The sequence below is a fragment of the Phyllostomus hastatus genome, unplaced genomic scaffold (genome assembly GCF_019186645.2).
Source record: "Phyllostomus hastatus isolate PE091 unplaced genomic scaffold, TTU_PhHast_1.1 phas_scaffold_12, whole genome shotgun sequence".
In the NCBI taxonomy this organism is placed as follows: domain Eukaryota; kingdom Metazoa; phylum Chordata; class Mammalia; order Chiroptera; family Phyllostomidae; genus Phyllostomus; species Phyllostomus hastatus.
Genome location: NW_025334007.1, coordinates 2,306,011 through 2,325,008, shown reverse-complemented (window position 1 = coordinate 2,325,008; position 18,998 = coordinate 2,306,011). Strand labels below are relative to the sequence as shown.

At 38.4% G+C, this 18,998-nt stretch overlaps 1 protein-coding gene across 4 annotated transcripts in view; it reads right to left on the bottom strand.

Annotated features, from left to right (window-relative positions):
• The window catches only part of DMD (dystrophin), a 1,939,942-nt gene that overhangs the window by 700,778 nt on the left and 1,220,166 nt on the right, over positions 1-18,998 (bottom strand). For all 4 annotated transcript variants that reach the window (XM_045855895.1, XM_045855896.1, XM_045855898.1 and 1 more), the window contains one exon: positions 6,711-6,875. In XM_045855895.1, the coding sequence (XP_045711851.1) occupies positions 6,711-6,875 (165 nt within the window). The remainder of the gene's footprint in view (positions 1-6,710; positions 6,876-18,998) is intronic.

Genomic DNA, 18,998 nt, shown 5'->3' with positions numbered 1-18,998 from the left:
AAGAATCAATTACATGGAAACCGAATGAACTGATGAAGGGTTATTTGATTAGGGCTTTTGTTTGCGATATTGCTGATGCCTTAATGTTCTACTTTCTTGAGGTAAGAGACTCCCTTTTGCTTTTCTCTCAAGCTACCTACACCTCATAGAGATTCAGTAGATTGTAGTTTTGTAAACAGAAGTGGAATAGTTATCTTTTTCTCCCTGCTCGATCCCTCCAGAATTCAGAAATACTTACTGAGTATTCTTATTTTCATGGTGATACAATTAATTGCACAGGCCCGATATAAAATCTGTCCTTTGCATGCCAGGACAGAGTCGAGAAAATTAGTTATACAACCAAGGCTTTGACTGGAATGTCACATTTGAGAATGATGTGCATAGACTTAGCTACGACAAGCGAGTTTCAAGGAATCACTTTTGACTTTTTGGAGACAATGCTTCCAAAGCCCTTTTGGGAAAACTGATTTAGTACCAGGCATACAGGATGTCTAGACGTATAGGTGGATACAGAAGGCTACGTTCTGGAAGGCCCAGAAACCCTTTGGATACTTTGAGGACTTTGAGAATAGAGGAATTCACCCAAATCTATAGGTGCAGAGGGAAAAATTAATGGTGAGATCTTGGCTGGGCTTTATATCCTCTTGAGGCTTTTAAAAGTCAAATCTAAGATTCTCTATGAAAAACTTCCAGCAAAAACATATCTTAAAAGGCCAGCACGGTCTGTCACTACGCTTGCTGGCCCTGTGTAAGTAACAAGCCCTGCCTTATTTTATAAACAAGAATAATCTTGAGTAGCTGATCAAAAGACAGGTGACTGTAGACAAAAATTTTATGTTTCCATAGAAAACTAGAGTGCACCCCTTGTGGGTTATTAGAGTCTAGTCCTGTTCATTGTCTTTGAGCTATGTTCAGTTTCCTCGTAAACCACGTGACTTTGTCATCTACCTGTCAGTCGGACCGGATCCTGCCTTCTTACACATTTTCTCAGTTCTCCCCAATTTTCCAGTTCTTCTAGCATCCTTTAATATCTGGCTACAATGCTCCGCACTGATGTTTCCCATTTTTCTCCTGTTCTCCTGACTTGGCAGTACTGAGGACTAAAAGCCGACTGGCCTGACTCTTATTCACACTCTGGGTTGTCTTGCAATTGAACTTTCGCCCCAGGATCTAAAGGAGCCCCGAGAGCTCAAGCCGGACAACTCAGCAGACTTCAAAGGACTCATCAGCACAGTAGATTATGTATGGACAACCTTCCAGCGGGGGGCTGCGGGGGGCTGCTGCGGCTGGGCTGCTCTCTCACCCCCGTCCTGTTCCGCTCCAGGAAATACCCATGACCATGGACGATCTTCCCCAAACCTCTCTGATGTTGGTGCCATCGCCGAAAGCGTTCAAACTGTCAGAAAATGACCCCTGCGATCCTCAGTCCACCATCAAAAGATGCTCCCCACCCATACTCTAGGGATCTTTTTAATTAGTTCCTGGGTTAATCCTCCAATTAATGGCAATTAATCTTTGATTTTCTTCTAACTTCCACGGGAAATCCCTTTCATTAGATAACTGGTTGCTCACACCATCCAGCCAATCTCCTCTCCCTGCCGAGTCTCAAGGTCAGTGCATTGAGCCCTTCAACGACAGAAAGCTTCTGTAATGAACCACGCGGACTGGCTCCCCCCAAGTGTCCAACTGTCCTGGTTTCCCTTGAATACAACGGAGGCCTGACAAAGATGTGTTAACATTCTCCCTAGTGAGACTAGGTTTTTAGACACCTTCCTGCCTGATTATGGGCTTGGCCTCGCTTTTCTTAGCGCATTTACCTTAGTTCACTGTTGGGGATGTGATCATTCACATCCAATTAGTTATCCCTTTAGATGGATGCATACCAGTTCAAGTTCAACTGAACATGCTTTCTGATCTCATTTGTTGTTATTTTCTTAAGAGGTGGCAACGGAGAGCTGAGCAACACAGAAGAGGACGGTGGCCTCTTTTATGACTCATGTGCTTTCCTAGAAAAATGTTTCAGTGTTTTCTATTAGGTAGGAGACTATTTCTGTGGAAGGCATCCCGAAAATAGTGGAGAAACATTATTGGACAAAAGGAATAAGGACAACGTCCTCACTCGCCAGGCGATTAGGCAGAGGTTTCTTGTAAATTCCTTCTCTGCCTCTTTGACAGGTTTATCTCCAACCCAGGCAGGTCTTTCTCAAGGACCCGGGAGTCATCCCTTGAAATGTCGGTATCTGCAAGGACAGCACCCAGTCTCCCTGTGTCCATGGGAGGACAGTAGCCTACCTTCCATAACTGACAATTAGTGGGCACAGGCGGCTTCATCGCACTAACCGGCCTCCTCTCTACTGTTCTCCCAGTGGTACTTTTCCACTAGCTCATCCCGATGCTTAAAATCCTTCCTGCCTTTTGTTTCCGTGCAAGCTCAGTTCAATCTGCCTCCCCTATTGCAATAGTCTGGAATGAAGTCTCTCGCCTGCTAAGTTGTCCGGTGCAATTTTTGTCATTGACAGCCCTCACGGCAGCGTGAGCACGCGCAGAGGGGGATTTTGGTGTTCACATACCTTATCATTCAGTCACTGCAATTGTGTCCTTTGGTAGTTTTTAGCGTGGATTTGACATTAGGGGGAATTAAGTTTCTTCCATGATAAGGAAGAACCAGCAGAGTTGATATGTCGTGTTTATTTCTAGACCACAGAAGGAAAGTCATTTTTAGGGGAGGGAAAAACCATCCCTGCCATCAATAGGAAAGCATTTCCATCAGGAAAACTTAATGCAAAATTATGTGTTTTCCCCCCTAATGAAAAGTTTGGGAAGCAGTAGTTAGGCAGTTTTATGTCAGATCAACAGTATACCTGCAGCTCCTTACTGAAAACATTCATTAAAGATTAAAAACATAAGAGCCTTTATAGAAATTTAACTGGTCCCTGGTTCTTAGCATTTAATTATCATTTCTAAAAATCTGAAATCAACATATTTCATGTCTAAATTGAGAGTACATTTGAAAATCCAAATTCAAAGGCATGCCTTCTAGTGGGCTGACTGATGGGAAAGGGTTGTGATTATGCCTAATTTTCACCCTCTACATCACGATCTCATTGATTATGTTTCTCGGCTTGCTGAGAGTTTTGCGAGGTGATTTGCAAAATGAATATTGCTATTTGCAGGATTTCCTGAATAGGAATAGTTTGGGAGCAAATTGCACAACCCAAGTGATGTGCAGTCAATTTTCACTCCAGCATAAACAATGTATTAGGACAGAGCCCTTAAGGCTTTTTTAAAAATTTGGGCTTCATTACACAGCGAGCTGCATTTCATCAATAAGCATGAAGTGCCAGGCAGACAAAACTAAAGCTCACAAAGGGTATTCCGTATTTTCTGAACAGGTATTCAGAGTTTGACTAGAGAAAACAAAGGACCTGGATGGCAAGACAGCTAGCCGTGGCCACTGTGGCCAGACTCGACCCCGCCCCCAGGTTACTGAAATTTAGGAAATGGCAGCTTGTCCATTGATGTTCTTTGCATGAACTCGTTTCTTAGATTTTTGAAAAAGGTGTTTCTTTCCTAGTGTTCAAAATATGGGCACGGCCCTGGCTGCTGTAGCTCAGTGGATTGAGTGCCAGCCTGCAAAACAAAAGGGCGCCGGTTCGATTCCCAGTCAGGGCACAGGCCTGGGTTGTGGGTCCAGTCCCTAGTAGGGGGCGCACAAGAGGCAACAACACATTGATTTTCCCTCTCTCCCTTCCTTCCCCTCTGTCTAAAAATAAATAAATAAAATCTTTAAAAAATAGGGGCATGTCCTCAAAGCTGTTTAAAAACTTTATTTTTGGTTTCCAATACTTTAAAGTGAAGCCAAGTGCATTTTCCCATCTTTCTTTCACTGAAAAAAAAGTTTAATCTCTTTAAGCAGAGGGCTATAGCAGGCTGTACAGCCCAAGATCGCATATCTTACAGCAGAAGAACTCTGTGCAACCTCAATAACTCATTTTCTAGACAGTGACTACAGATAACAACTAGACAGAGAAATAAAGAATTAGGTAAGTTAGTTAATTACTCACACAGGTCACTACTTCCTGATTACAACAAGCTAGGGGTCTGAGAATTATGGTGGGCAGGGGGGAACTCTCAAGTCATTTTATACAGATTTTTTGCTCCTCCTTGGAGACAGCCACAAGCAGAAGCAAAAGGCAAAAGGAATACTTTTGAAATCTGCACTCTAGAGATGAAAAACTCAGAATGTGCAGAGAGGATCGAAGCCAAGGAGTTTTACTTCCAGAATAAAAGAGAAGCTGCATGGCCCTTCAGTGAGTTAGACCGAGCTGCAGGAGACAAATATCATGATTTTCTGAAGTGACGCACAGCACCAAGAGTGGTGCCTTGCAGCTTTGATCAAGGAAAGTGACTCTCAGAGCTGAGGGCGGCTTCCGTTCCCAACTGCAGGATCCCGCTTGGCAGGAACCTATGAGCCAGGGACAAAGGCCCAATGGAAGACCTCAGCATTTGAGAGCCATTCTGGGGTTAAAGACTGGGTTATTGACAATGTCCATTGGTAGCATGTGACTTTGTTGTCTTTTAAATATATTCCACTTACAGAGATAGCTAACACTGAATATGATTGTCATTTTAACAAAGAAGCACATTTTAAATGAAGAGGATGTTACAAAGTAAAGGAATGTGCTTTTATCTGTGCTATGAAAAGTGATTTCTGATTGGGAACAAAGAGTATATGGTCTTTCCTCCTTAGAATACTAAGTGAAGACATATTTAAGAATATACTAGATCCAAAATAATTGAGAATCTGGCTGGGGTCATTGTTTATTGGACCGAGTTACTGCACTTCTCTGCTGAGATTTATTTATTGGGTAAGGAGAGGTCAGTACTGATGCGATGCAGTTGCACTGAGAATGGCTGCTTTTAAAATACCTCTGAGGACACCATGTACCAGGCTAGGTGGAAAAACTCCAGAGTCCCAGAACCGCTGGCTCCCCTTGCATGGTGATGTGGTTTCACGCTCTTCCGGTCTTGTACCTGTGACTACACGTGACCCAAATGCATGGCGACTGGTGCATCAGAAGCCATGCCCTGGTGTCAAGACCTCAGGGTGCTGCCACCATGCAGGCTGTGTGGTCACCTGTCCTGTATACTCCCTCCATGTTCATGTAATCTGTTCTGGGTAAAGCCTATTGTGAGCCAAGTTGAATCATCAGACAGACACCAATGCCATCCCGCTGGTTGAGCAGCTGGGTTTAGCACTGATGAAATGACATGTACGTGTGACTTACACCATGTTGTCCGCTCTGGCTATCAGAATGGGAGGTCTAAATATCAGGAAGAGGTGGGGGAAAAGCAATGGAGTGCACTTTGCTTTTCAGTTATATCAAGGCACATGCGTGCGCGCGTTCTCTCTTTCTCTCTCTCAATTCAAGCCCACCTCTCCTAAACTTCTAATTTTCTTCTCTGGATGAGCCTCATACTTTTCAAATCCTTGACTTATTTCCTTGCAAAGTAGCAACTATATGGAGATAAAAATGTCAGATGGCTATAATCTTAGAAAGTAAATAAATGGAAGAATTTGGGCTGGTCAATTAAAAGAAAAAAATTTCTTAAAGATGTTACTGAACATATTTAGTCTGAAATTACCCATTACATTAGTTAATAGGTTGTACTTTCCATTGGCTTGGTCTATTTGATTGTGTGTTCAATGTTGTTGGCCCCCAGGATATGCAAACTGGGGTATTGTGTTGGAATGGGTCCCTAGAATGTGGTTCTGGGAAGGGACAGAAGATAGAAACAATCACTGTGGACGAGGACACTAAAAATGGAAGTGCTGGTGTCCAACTATCTAAACCACAGGCTTACCTGTAGTATCTCGTTACCATTCTGCCTGACTCATTAAGCATCTTTATTGGTTGATTCAAAACTACTAACAAGTAGCCACCATACACTGAGCCCGGGGTGGGGCATCCAGAAGTAAGGGGGATAAGGAGGAGAGGAAGATGCTTTCTGCGATCAAAAACCTGTGATGAGGTAGTCAGGCCTGAAAATTTAAATGTAAGTCAATGTGCAAAGGCTACTGGAGATGGACAGGGAGGTTTGTAAGGAATCCTAAAAGGGTTTCTTACTCTACTTGGCATATAGAAGAAAGCTTGGAAGAAGCAATGATATTGAATTCAGTCTTGGAAGATGGAAGAAAATCCAACATGAGAAAAAAAGAGACAGAAGTCACTTAAAGAAGATCAAGAACAAAGACATGGCGGGAAGGGACATGCATATAAAGATACCATATAATCTGCTAGGGCCAGAATATAAGGAGAGGTTGTTGACAGAAAAAGAGGAGAGAAAGGTCAACTGGTGTCCGTCTGGCAGGGTGTTCGGAAGTCTACTAAACAACCCATACTTGACTTTGTGAGAACCTACTCCCCTAATGACCTTAGTTTTAGACAAGGTTTCTAGAAACATATAATAAGTGTAGTCAAAGTAGGGATGGAAAATGGATTGTAGTAGCAGATATGATGAAGGCATTCTAGTGATACGAGTTCAGTGAATACATAATTGCTGGTAAATGCTGGAAACAAACAGAAAATGGGAGCCAAATAATAACAACCAACATAACGACAATGATAATGATGCCAACAAATGAGAAACTTAGTTCACTGATATTGCCACTTGTTTGGAAAACAGTATTTCAAGCAACAAGTCCCTACCTTAATGTCGAACGGTCCTGTTTGATTCGGTTGATTGAGAATTTCCAACTGACGCCTAATAGGAGACAGCCACAGAAGCAGATGATTTAATTGCTCTTCGATCTGTTCAAGATCTTTTATGTGAGCCTCAGTTTCTCCTTGTTTCACAGGTAAATCTCTAGAAACCTGAAAGGAAACAAAAGGGAAAGGTTCTCATGATTTGAATACAAAAGGGGAACCCTTTTGCATTGCTGGTGGGAATGCAGACCGGTGCAGCCACTGTGGAAAGCAGTATGGAGATACTTCAAAGAATTAAAAATGGATCTGCCTTTTGACCCAGTGACCCCACTCCTGGGAATATATCCAAAGGAACCCAATATACTAAGTTGAAAAAAGGAAAAACAATATTTTTAAAACTTACTTGTCATAAAACGTTATAGAAATTTACTGTATTTGGTATTTTAACAGCATGATATTGATTAATGACATGGGTTACATGTTAGGATTTAATTTATATATATAACAAATCATTTACTGATAATCTTTCCAAAAATTCTACACTCAGAAAACAGTAAGCCTTTTCTTGGAAATTTAAAACACATACCCACACAAACAAAAATGCAACTCCAACCAGTAAAATTAATGGATTGTATTCTCCGCTTAACCACTCACTCATTAAACATAACAATGTGCTGTGTGTTACATGCCTGACACTGCTTTGATACTTGCTTCTAACTTTCTTTTATGTTAACAAAAATTGCACAAGGAAATTCTTTTATGTACAAAGAAAATTGATGAGGCAAGCATTTTTGTGAGTACTAGTTTGTGGGCCCTAGTATAACCGAGTTAAAACAGAATCAAAAGATTAAGATGAAAAGTAAAGACATCATTTGGATCAGAGCAGAATACGAGAGAACGACTGCAGGTTATTTTTATTAAGGACTTCCTATGACTGAGCACCGTGTTTGGAAATTTCACATTTATTGCCTTCTGTAATCCACTGAACAACCCTATGATACAAATACTTATTATTATCCCAATTTTATAAATGGATGATAACACTGGGGTTGAGAACTTGAAATCACTTGACAAGCAGTCCGAGATGCTGTTCAGCACTGTGGGGTCTAGAGTTAGGCTGCTTGGCTTGACCTCCTGGTTCCAGCACTTCTCTGGCACGTTAGCCAAGTTCTTTCACTCTAAAGCCTTCTCTATAGAATGAGGCTAATGATCATCGTACTTGGTTCATACGGTCCCCGTAAGAATTGAAAGTAAATAGTTTTGTATTGTACGCAGGTGTTAACGTCTAGAGACAATAAAGTCATTCAATGTTGCTGATGGCTGGTCAAGCTCAAGTGTAAGTAAAGAACCAAGGTAAGCAGGAGTAAAGCCTTTTTCTTCAGATTATCAAGGTCTAACGCAGAAATAAAGAACGTGAACCTGCAATGGCAACTCTTCATGTTGTTAATACTATGATAATACTAGAAATATAACATTAATCTATAAATATACATTGTAATAGGAACACAAATATTCTAATGTGCATCTGTCATATAACAATACTATACTATGAATAGATAACATTTTTACAGTAAACTAATAAATACATGAATATACTAGTACATCATCTAAATAATGCCCCCTTACTTTGGAACAACTGCTCCAATACTTAAATAGTTTTGGGACTTTGGGACTTTGGTAAATGTTCATGATGTGTGAAAAGCATGGTATATAACTGTACGATCTTAATGACATAACAATGGAGGCTCAGTTGTGGAAGCACACGGAGGCCTTAGAAGGACACATCGAACTGTAAACTGTTTGTGGTTATGCATGACTTTGTTCTTTGCCTCTTGTCTTCTTCGGTTTCCTATTTTATGTGCGTTGCCATATTTTGCCGGGTATAATGTGCACCCACGTTTTTGGCCCAAACTTTAAGGGAAAAAATCTTTCATTTAAATTTTTTAATTCAATTTTGTATTCATTTATATTTAGATATTTGCTTTTTGTATTCTAAAGGAATTTTAGCATTTATTTTTGAACATATGCTACAAGATATTTTTATGTAACAAATAATTACAACACACAAGGGCAGATACGAGGTATTGCAGGTACTACCCACGTATAGTGCGCACCCTTATTTTTCCCTCAAAAATTTGGGCAAAAAGTACGCATTATACATGGCAAAATACAATCGCTTCAAGAAAATAAATGTTATCTTAAAAACCTAAAAAAGTAAATAAAAGAACTAACTAATGAATATTATATTCTTTCCTTGAACACAAAAGTTGTGGGGTGAGAAAGAAATATATTAATAGACAAAATAACTAGCCAATTAATTTCTAGGGGAATGGATTTTTTGTAAGTTCTTATTATAGGTAGACAATATGCATATTGAAGTGTACTGAAATACATTCAGACATATTACATACAGCACATGTGAATGCATGAGGAATGGGCTAACATCCAGCCTGGGCTGATGCCAGGCAGCCTGGGCCAGACCTTAGGTACCCACGACAATGCTTCCTTGGAATACCAACGTTAAGATGAATGGGAAACGGTGGGCCTGCCTTGCTTGTTGTACGCACCTGTATCTGGACTGGGGGATCTGTGAGTTAGAACACAGACCTTGGCTCTATCTGATGAAAATGATACAAATATAGAAGGCAAAGAGAGGCCATGGCTTCTAGAAGGTGACCTGCACAAACCCTGCTTTTCATTCCTGGCGGCCTTTTCCTGTGTGGGGTGAGGAGTCAAAAGCAGCAATGTGTGTGGGTAGCATGGCATGTCAGTCAGGGAACAGCGGATCGTGATGCTGTATTTGCTTTGTCTGCCTTGGATCCCACTATAAAGCCAAGCAAACACAGTACGAGATGAAGACCTATTTGTATCGCAGGAGTTCTAACCCCTACAGACATCTGTGTGCTCAACTATATTTGTGTGTGTGTGTGTGTGGGGGGGGTCATTGCTATCACAAATGTAACTCCATGCATGTAATACATAATCTAGTAATGCCCTTAATTTATCATTTTCAGTATTTACAAGGAGGGAACTAGTTTCTTTTCTACTGGATCATTTCCTAGGCACAGATATATGTAGAAAGCATTTTACAGCTTCAACATGAAGCAGCTAAAAGCCTCTAGGTTCTGAGGCTATTAGAAATAAAAGCCATCATATTTTTTTTAAAAATCTCTAAAATCAAGCTACGAACTCATTACTCTCCGATCACAAAATAGTCTGCATTCCATTTCAGCTTCACAGATGAGCCCAGAAATCTGTACAACTTTTAACTACGGTTGTTGGCTTCCTTCTCATCATCCCAAGCCATTCCTTCCTGGGGATAGAGGTGGAAGAATTCCTGTGAGGAAACAGTGCAACGGGGGAGATTTGGATAATACCAGAAATAAGTAAACGATAGCTTATAATGAGATTGTGCGGCGCAGTAGTCTTCAGCTTAGTTAGGACATCTGCATTAGGTATATCCTTATAGACCTTGGGCTTTCCCCCACCAGAGCACTGACGGTGCACTGTTTAATTTGTTACTGGCATTGACCTTCCTCGCTGAGCTTTGATTTCTGGATGAACTGGGTTTCTATACATGATAGACTTCCAATAAAAAGCTATTGACTGAAAGACCACCATTTTCCAAATTCAGAATTAATTTCTTTTCTCAGTGTAAGAAGCAGTACACGTCTCGAGTGGTCAATAACATAACAATGTAATTTTATCCTCGTGTTAAGCGGCTTTAATGAACAGACAAAAATATTAGTAAATTGGACTATCCAGACATTAAAAACTTCTGCATGGCAGAAAGAAAAACTAAACTAAATTCAGAGTCAAAGGACAAATTGCAAAAAAGTAATATTTGTGACTCACTTCTCAGATCAGGGGCCGATTTTCCTAGCAAATAAGACAGCTTTTGCCAATTAACAAGAAGGCAGTTAAAAATGCAAAAGAAAACTATACAAAAGGTAAGGGCGGTTGACAAAGAACATGAATGGCTTTTAAAAATACAAAGCAGCTAAGCTTTGATCATAATAAGAGCTCTGAAAATTTCATCCACCACACTGTCAAAAATCTAAGCCTGAAAACACGCTGTGCGGCCAAGCCCCTGGAAAATACAGACTCTTATACATGGCCAGTGGGGTGTGCAGACTGGCGTGCCCCTTGTGGGAGACAACTTGGTAAAATCTATTAAGTGCCTGTAACCTTTGTCCCGGAACTTTTACTTCTAGGAATTCATGTTGTAGATACATTTCTGAAACTAAAATAATTGCTTCATGATGGTAGGGCAGATGGTGGATAGGGTGACAGACATTTTGCCCCTAGTTTTCAATTTTTGAAAAACATAAATGGATTTCCTCTGCAAAGACAGAAGTGAATTCGGAAAGGAAAACTACTAGCTTTTCTTCATGCCAAAGAATAGTGCTGAGAAATTCCAGCTGATATATTTTACTGACAAGTCATTATGAAAAGGATATGACATATCTAAAGCCATCGGCCAAAAATAATCTCTGATTATTTTCCTATGATGATATCACTTAATAGGAAGGGTAGAATTTGACATCATCAAACGTATACCTTCTATGCTTTCCCATTTAAAATGGTATTCAGGAATTGCTGGCTTCTCCTATACATTGAATACTTCATGGAAAAAATAGCAGATGTGAATAATTTATGATTTAGACTGAGTCCTATGTCACTTCCCACATGTTCTAATGCAATTTACTAGTATATTTACTACTTCATATTCTTACCAAAATACAAATGCAAAACACTCTACCAGTAAAATGTACCATTTTTTATCAATAATCTTTTTCAGTATTATAAAACCATGCTCTTCATACAATATATTCCCTGTGGTGAGAGGAAATAATTAAAAACATTCCCTTATGTGTTAATTTAGTATCTAACTGAATCTTGACCTAATTTTACACAAGATTAACTTTCTTTTCTTTCAATTTCTGAATTTTAATTTCAAATGTGTAGGAGTTCTAACATTAAGATAAACAGAGGTGTCTGTTGAAGAAATAAACAGATATTAAATATTGACTTCATATCTTCCACTAAATATATTTGAGATAAATTACAGTGATTAAGTGTAAAAAATTAATAATAACAGAATTAGAATGAAATACTGGGCCCTGGCTGGTGTAGTTCAGTGGATTGAGTGCCAGCCTGCAAATGAAAAGAGTCGCCGGTCCGATTCCCAGTCAGGGCACATGCCTGGGTTGCGGGCCAGGTCCTCAGTGCAGAGCGTGCAAGAGGCAACCACACATTGATGTTTCTCTCCCTCTTTCTCCCTCCCTCCCCCTCTCTCTAAAAATAAAGAAATAAAATCTTTAAAAAAGTATGGGCATGGGAAAGTCCTTTAGAAGGAGAAAGAAATGTAAATTAACTATTACATATAATATTTGTACTGTTTGTTTAGAAATTAAGATTCATTAGCAGAATTAAAAACAAATGATGACTGGGTGTATTTTTAGCATCTATCAGACAAAGGGTAACATTCTCTCATATAAATAGATCATTCAATAAATGAAGAGGGATGGAGGACCAACTGGAAAACTGGATAAAGAATATAAACAGTAATTTCACAAAAAATGCAAACAGCCAATAAACAAAAATCCAATCACTAAGTAATCGATAAAATGAAAATTTAAACAGCAACAACATGCCACCATTTGCATATTATATTGACTTTTGTAAAAGGTATTTGTCAAAGTTCTAGAAAATAAGCACTCTTAGGATATTTGTGGGAGCATAAATTCTTACATTTGTAGGGAGTAATTGGACAAAATCCAAAACAGAAAGCAAGACATCTACCTGAAAAACTACAGACATCACTAAGAGATTAGGGAGCTACAAATAAAGGAATATAACTTGTTCCTTTTTTAAAGTGTATTTTATTGATTATGCTATTACACTTGTCCCATTTTTGTCTCCCTTTATCTCCCTCTGCCTTGTACTCCCCTCCCTCCAGTGTATCCCCCCACTTAGTTCATGTCCATGGGTTGCACATATAAGTTCTTTGGCTCCTCCATTTCCCATACTATTCTTAACCTCCCCCTGTCTATTTTTTACCTACCATTCACGCTTCTTATTCTCTGTACCTTTCCTCCCATTCTCCCCCTCACCCTCCCCACTGATAACCCTCCATGTGATCTCTATTTCTGTGAATCTGTTCCTGTTTTAGTTGTTCGCTTAGTTTGTTTTTGTATTATTTTTGTTTTTTTTAGGTTCAGTTGTTGACAGTTGTGAGTTTGTTGTCATTTTACTGTTCATAGTCTTTGAACTTGTTTTCTTAGATAAATCCCTTTAACATTTCATATAATAAGGGCTTGGTGATAAGTTCCTTTAACCTGACTTTATCTGGGAAGCACTTTATCTGCCCTCCCATTCTAAATGAAACCTTTGCTGGATAGAGGACTATTGGATATAGGCTCTTGAATACTTTTGAATACTTCTTTCCAGCTCCTTCCTGCCTGCAAGGTTTCTTTTGAGAAATCAGCTGATAGTCTTATGGGAACTCCTTTGTAGATAACTCTCTCCTTTTCTCTTGCTGCTTTTAAGATTCTCTCCTTATCTTTAATCTTGGGTAATTTAAATATGATGTGTCTTGGTGTGTTTCTTCTTGGATTCAACTTCTTTGGGACTCTCTGAGCATCCTGGACTTGCATGTGTAGTTCCTTCATCAGACTGGGGAAGTTTGCAGTCATTATTTATTCAAGTAAGTTTTCAATTTCTTTCTCTTCCTTTTCTCCTCAGGCAACCCCTATGATTCAGATGTTGGAATGTTTGGAATTGTCCCAGAGGTTCCTCAGCCTTTCATTTTTTTGACTTCTTATTTTTTCTTTCTGTTCTGGTTGGATGTTTATTTCTTCTTTTTGTTTCAAATCATTGTTTGAGTCCCAGTTTCCTTCCCTTCACTGTTGGTTCCCTGTGTATTTTCCTTTATTTCACTTTGGCTAGCCTTCATTTCTTTCTCTATTTTGTAATCATATTCAATCATTTCTGTGAGCATCCTGATTACCAGTGTCTTGAACTTTGCATCTGATAGGTTGTCTACCCTCCTCATTGCTTAGTTATGTTTCTGGATTTTTTTTTATCTTTTCTTTCATTTGGGCCATATTTTTGTCCCAGTGCACCAGTCCGGATAAACATTTCTTCTTTAACCCCTTGGTTGTCAGATTTTCATACAGTTTGAATTTCTGGCCATTCTGGTTGGTTTTTTGTTTTTATATTGGTTGTTATCCTTCTTTTGGTTGTGCAAGTAAGCGAAGTGTATCTACCTATGTTTGCTGAAGCCTCTATAATTTGTTCTTCTATTGGAAGGAACCAACTGAAGGAACCAGTGGCAAGTTTCATATTGTAAAGATGTCAGTTCCCTTCAAATAATGTGTAAATCCAATGCAATCCCAATCAAATTGAAACAGCTGGTTTTTAATAAAAATTGACATACAACTCTAAGATTTCTATGGAAACCCAGTGGACCAAGAATATCCAAAGAAATCTTGAAGAATAACAAAGTTTAACAGCACAGGGAATATAATCAATAATATTGGGATGAGTATAAATGGGACCAGGCGGGCACTTGAAGCAGCAGGGTCGGGGCGACCACTCTACAAAGCACATGATTTTCTACCAAGTTTGCTGTACCTCTGAAACTAATACAGAAAGATATTGAATGTAAATTGTAATTGAAAAATTAAAATACAATGTTTGTATACTTAGTGTCTTTAAAAAATGAAAAAGCATATTTATTTTTAGAGAGAGGAAGAAGGGAGAGAGAAAGAGAGGGAGAAAAACACCAGTGTGCACTTGCCTCTCACACACCCCCTCTGGGGACCTGGCCTGCAACCCAGGCATGTGCTCTGACTGGGAATCGAACCTGCGACACTTTGGTTTGCAGGCCAGTGCTCAATCCACTGAGCCACATGAGCTACGGCTGTATACTTACTGTCTTTAACCTTAAAAAAAAGAATGCTTACAGCCAGATATCAATATTTATTATAATTGATTCTGTGTGGTATTGCTCTGAGAACAAATAGACTGTAATATTTACCTAATTGATGACAATGGTGCCACTTTAGTAAAGAGTGGATTTCAATAAATGATTCCAGGTTAATTGACTACTCACATGAAAAAACCTTTTTTTGAATTTTATTTTTCAATTACAGTTTATATTCAAACTATTGTATTAGTTTCTGGTGTACAGCATAGTGATTAGATGATCTTACTCTTTACAAGGGGTTCCCCTGATATTTCCAGTACCCTTCTGGCACCACGCATGTTTATTAGAATATTATTAACTATATTCCTTATGCTGTACTTTACATCCCCATGACTATTCAGTAATTACCAATCTGTGCTTCTTATTCCCTTCACCTTTTTCACCCAGTCCCCCAATCGCCTTCCTCTCTAGGAACCATCAGTCTATTCTCTGCATCTGAGTCTTTTTCTGTTTTGTTTGTTTATTGATATTGTTCTATAGATTCCACACCCAAGCAAAATCACCTGGGATTTGTCTTTCTCTGACTGACTTACTTGACTTAGCATAAAACCCTCTAGGTCCACCCATACTGTCACAAGTGGTAAGATTTCATTTTTTATGGCTGAGTTAATATTCCATTGTGTATATGTACAACTTAAAAAATGAATCTTAACACTTACTCTATATCACATGCACAGAAAAATCCACTCCAGATTGCTGTGACTTCATGTAAAAGACAAAACAATAAAGTTTACACAAGAAAATACAGGAAAATATCTTGTTGATTTCAGGGAAAGTGATCATTTCTTAAACAACACATCAAATGCACTAGCCATAAAGGAAAAGGTTGATAAGATGAACTTCATTCATCAAGACATATTGTTAAGACAAAAAGCAAAGCCCAGGTTGGAAGAAGACACTTGCACTGCAAATATCTGATAAAGGATTTGTATTAAAAAAACCTGACATACACATATTTTGGACTATAAGATGCACCCCCCCCCCCAATTTGGGAGGAAAATGCAGCGGTGACCCTGCTCCTGCCTCCTGTGACCCGTTCCACCACCGCCCACCCACCCCGCACAGGGAGCTGGGTAAGCTACATTCGGACTATAACACACCCCCATTTTCCTTCCAAATTTGGAGGGGGGGTGCGTCTTATAGTCCGCAAAATATGGTATATGAGAAAAAGACAGAGCACTAATTTTTTTAATGGGCAAAAGATTTGCACAAGGATTTCACATTAAATAGACATAAAATGGCTCTAATCATTAGAGGATACACATTAAAACACAATAAAATACAAGTTCATATCCACTAGAGTGGCTGAAAGGAACAAGATTGGAAATACATACTCTTGATGGGGATTTGGAAGAAACAAAAGTCTTAGTGGTGACTGAGTGATGGTAAATTGGCACAACCCCATTGGCAAACTGTTTGGCATTATTTGCAAAGCCAAATAAATATACACGTATCAGCTGAACCAACCATTCCACTTCCAAGTACATTCTGAAGATGTATGCGTGTGCATATTAATGGACATGCATGTCCTAACAGCAGTATTCACAATGGCCTCACACTACACACACCCACATGTCTACCAACAGTAGAATGGAGAAACTCTGGCATATTCACACAATGGAATTCTGTAAAGAGAACAAGTAGACTTCTGATATATGCACTAGCATAGAAACGGCTCACAAAAATAATGTTAAATAGGGGAAGTTCAACATAAAGGCATGCACTCTATGATTCCCCTGACATTAATTTCAATGGCAGGTAAAACTACCAGAGGTGTGAAAGGTCAGAAAAGTACTTATCCTTGGGTGCGGGCAATAGGTGGGAAAGAGCCCAAGGGAGGCTCCTGTCCTAACGCTCTAATTCTCAATCGGGACGCTAGTAGCGTGGCTACACGCTAACTGTGAAAAAACCCCATCAACTTCTTATGATTTGTGTGCTTCTCTATACATCTCTTTGCCTTTGGTTTGAAAGATTACAGGGAAATATTTTCAGGCCTTAAAAGTATTCATTCCTTTCAACCACAAAATTATACATCTATAAATTTTCCTAAGGGAGTATCTGAGATATACATAGAGACACATAACCAGAATACTCAATCAATTCTGTCACCTGTACTAGTGAAAAACAGAAGCAGAATCCCCCAAGTAGAATAAATTGCGTCCACATAATGGAATTCTTGGCATCCATGAAAGTACGTATCATGAAAAACACCCTATTATCCTGAAAAATATTCGTGACATATTAATAAAAAATATATACCGCCCATAAACTGCCTCTGATTTTCTGTGTATACTTTACATGTCAATATCTACACATAAACATACACATATTTTTAAATAATTGCAAATGTATGCACCAAATTATTAACCATGATTTTGCGGGTGTTACCAATTACAGATACATTTCTATTTAATTGTTCATATAGTTTGGTCTTTTATAAAATTACCATACAGAACGAGTGTTATTTTGTGTGTTTTAAATGTTAAATAAAAATAAATAAATGTGTAGTACTGGTTGAGTGGCTGGCTGTCCCTCCAAAATACTAGCAACGATAAAATTGCTATTATAACTTAGATTTACAATATCCTTGGGGCACTATGTGACAGATTTTATTTATAACAGCTCCCTTAATCTCATCCATGATCCTACAGAATATATATTATTTTCTCAATTAACAAATGAGGAAATTAAAGCTCCAAACTAGAACTAACATTCCTAAGGTTACTGGTAAGTCCAAAACACTTGGCATTGAACATCTGGGTTTTCCCGGACTCCAGATTCTACTGTTTCCTTTCTCTTCTCTCCCAAAACATACTTTCTGCTATCTGCCAAAATCTAATATAGTACTTGATAAAAGGAGTATTGAAACTTATACTTTTCAACAGTCTTCATTTTTATAGGAACAATTTATACACATCTGTATCATTGGATAGAGACACAAGTAGAAGTCGACTTTAATATGAAATAATATAGATAAAATGCATATGTATAAATATGTTCTGAACATGCAAAAACACTACTAGATATTTGTTAATTTAAGGCTATTACATAGGGACTATAAGATAAATTAGGTTGATTTTTGGGTTATGATTGATCCACAATCATGAGTAAATGATATTTATATGATTCTCAGGTAACTTCTATATTTTGAAGATCTGTCGTTCATTTTAAAATAGAGATATGGCCCTGGCTGGTGTGGCTCAGTGGACTCAGTGCTGACCTGGGAACCAAAGGGTTGCCGGTTCGATTCCCAGTCAGAGCACACACCTGGGTTGTGGGCCAGGTCTCCAGTAGGGGCGTGAGAGGCAACCACACATTGATATTCCTCTCCTTCTCCTTCCCCCTCCTTTCCTCTCTTTCTAAAAATAAATAAATGAATAAAGAAAAATATTTAAAAAAGAAAAATATTTTAAAAATAAAACAGAGATATGGATAAAATAGGTTGTTATAATGATCAAATTGTCAATTCAAAAAAGTCACCATTTACATGATAAATTAGCATTATTTTCAAAGAAGTCAATGATAAATGCTGAATTCTTAACCTTTCATACTAAAAAATACAGATGATATTTGATTGAATTTTAACTCAGTTTTAAAATTCCTATCTCACATAATTCCAAACTAAATATCAGGTGACTGAAATTTTAGATGTAAATATAAAACCATAAACATAATTTTAAATGTTATTATTTGATTTAAAAACCACCTAACAATATAAAACTTCCATACATAAAAAAAATCAAACAAGCAAAAGAAATATCAAAATCAAAAATAAAATAATACATCTTAAATAATTTAACAGACACTCTTAACGATAAAGCTATTCTCACAGATCAATAGGAAAAAAGATGAATACTCAACAGAAAAAAAATTGAACAAGGATCAAAAATATAGACAATTCAGTGGAGAAAAATCATGCCTGATCTCTAAGTCTATTAAAACTATTTAACTTGACTAGCAACCATAGAAATGAAATTCAAACGGTGAGGTGTAATATTACACCTGCTTATTCAGCAAAGATTTAAAAAAACTGTCTGGTATGACACTGTAGTGGAGTCATACAGTAGAAATAGTGCAGGAAACTGGGCCCGCTCCTATCCTGCTGGTAAGCAAGTAAATTGGAATATCCATGGATGGAGGTGGGGTTGGGAGTGAGTGGGGTAGAGTGTTCCACTATATATCCAAATATAAACACAGTCTCATACTTAGATCAGAAATTCTAAGTGAGACAATCTGTTAATGCAATAATGTTGTGTACATATATGAAACTATGAGAATATTTGTCTCAGCACCATTTA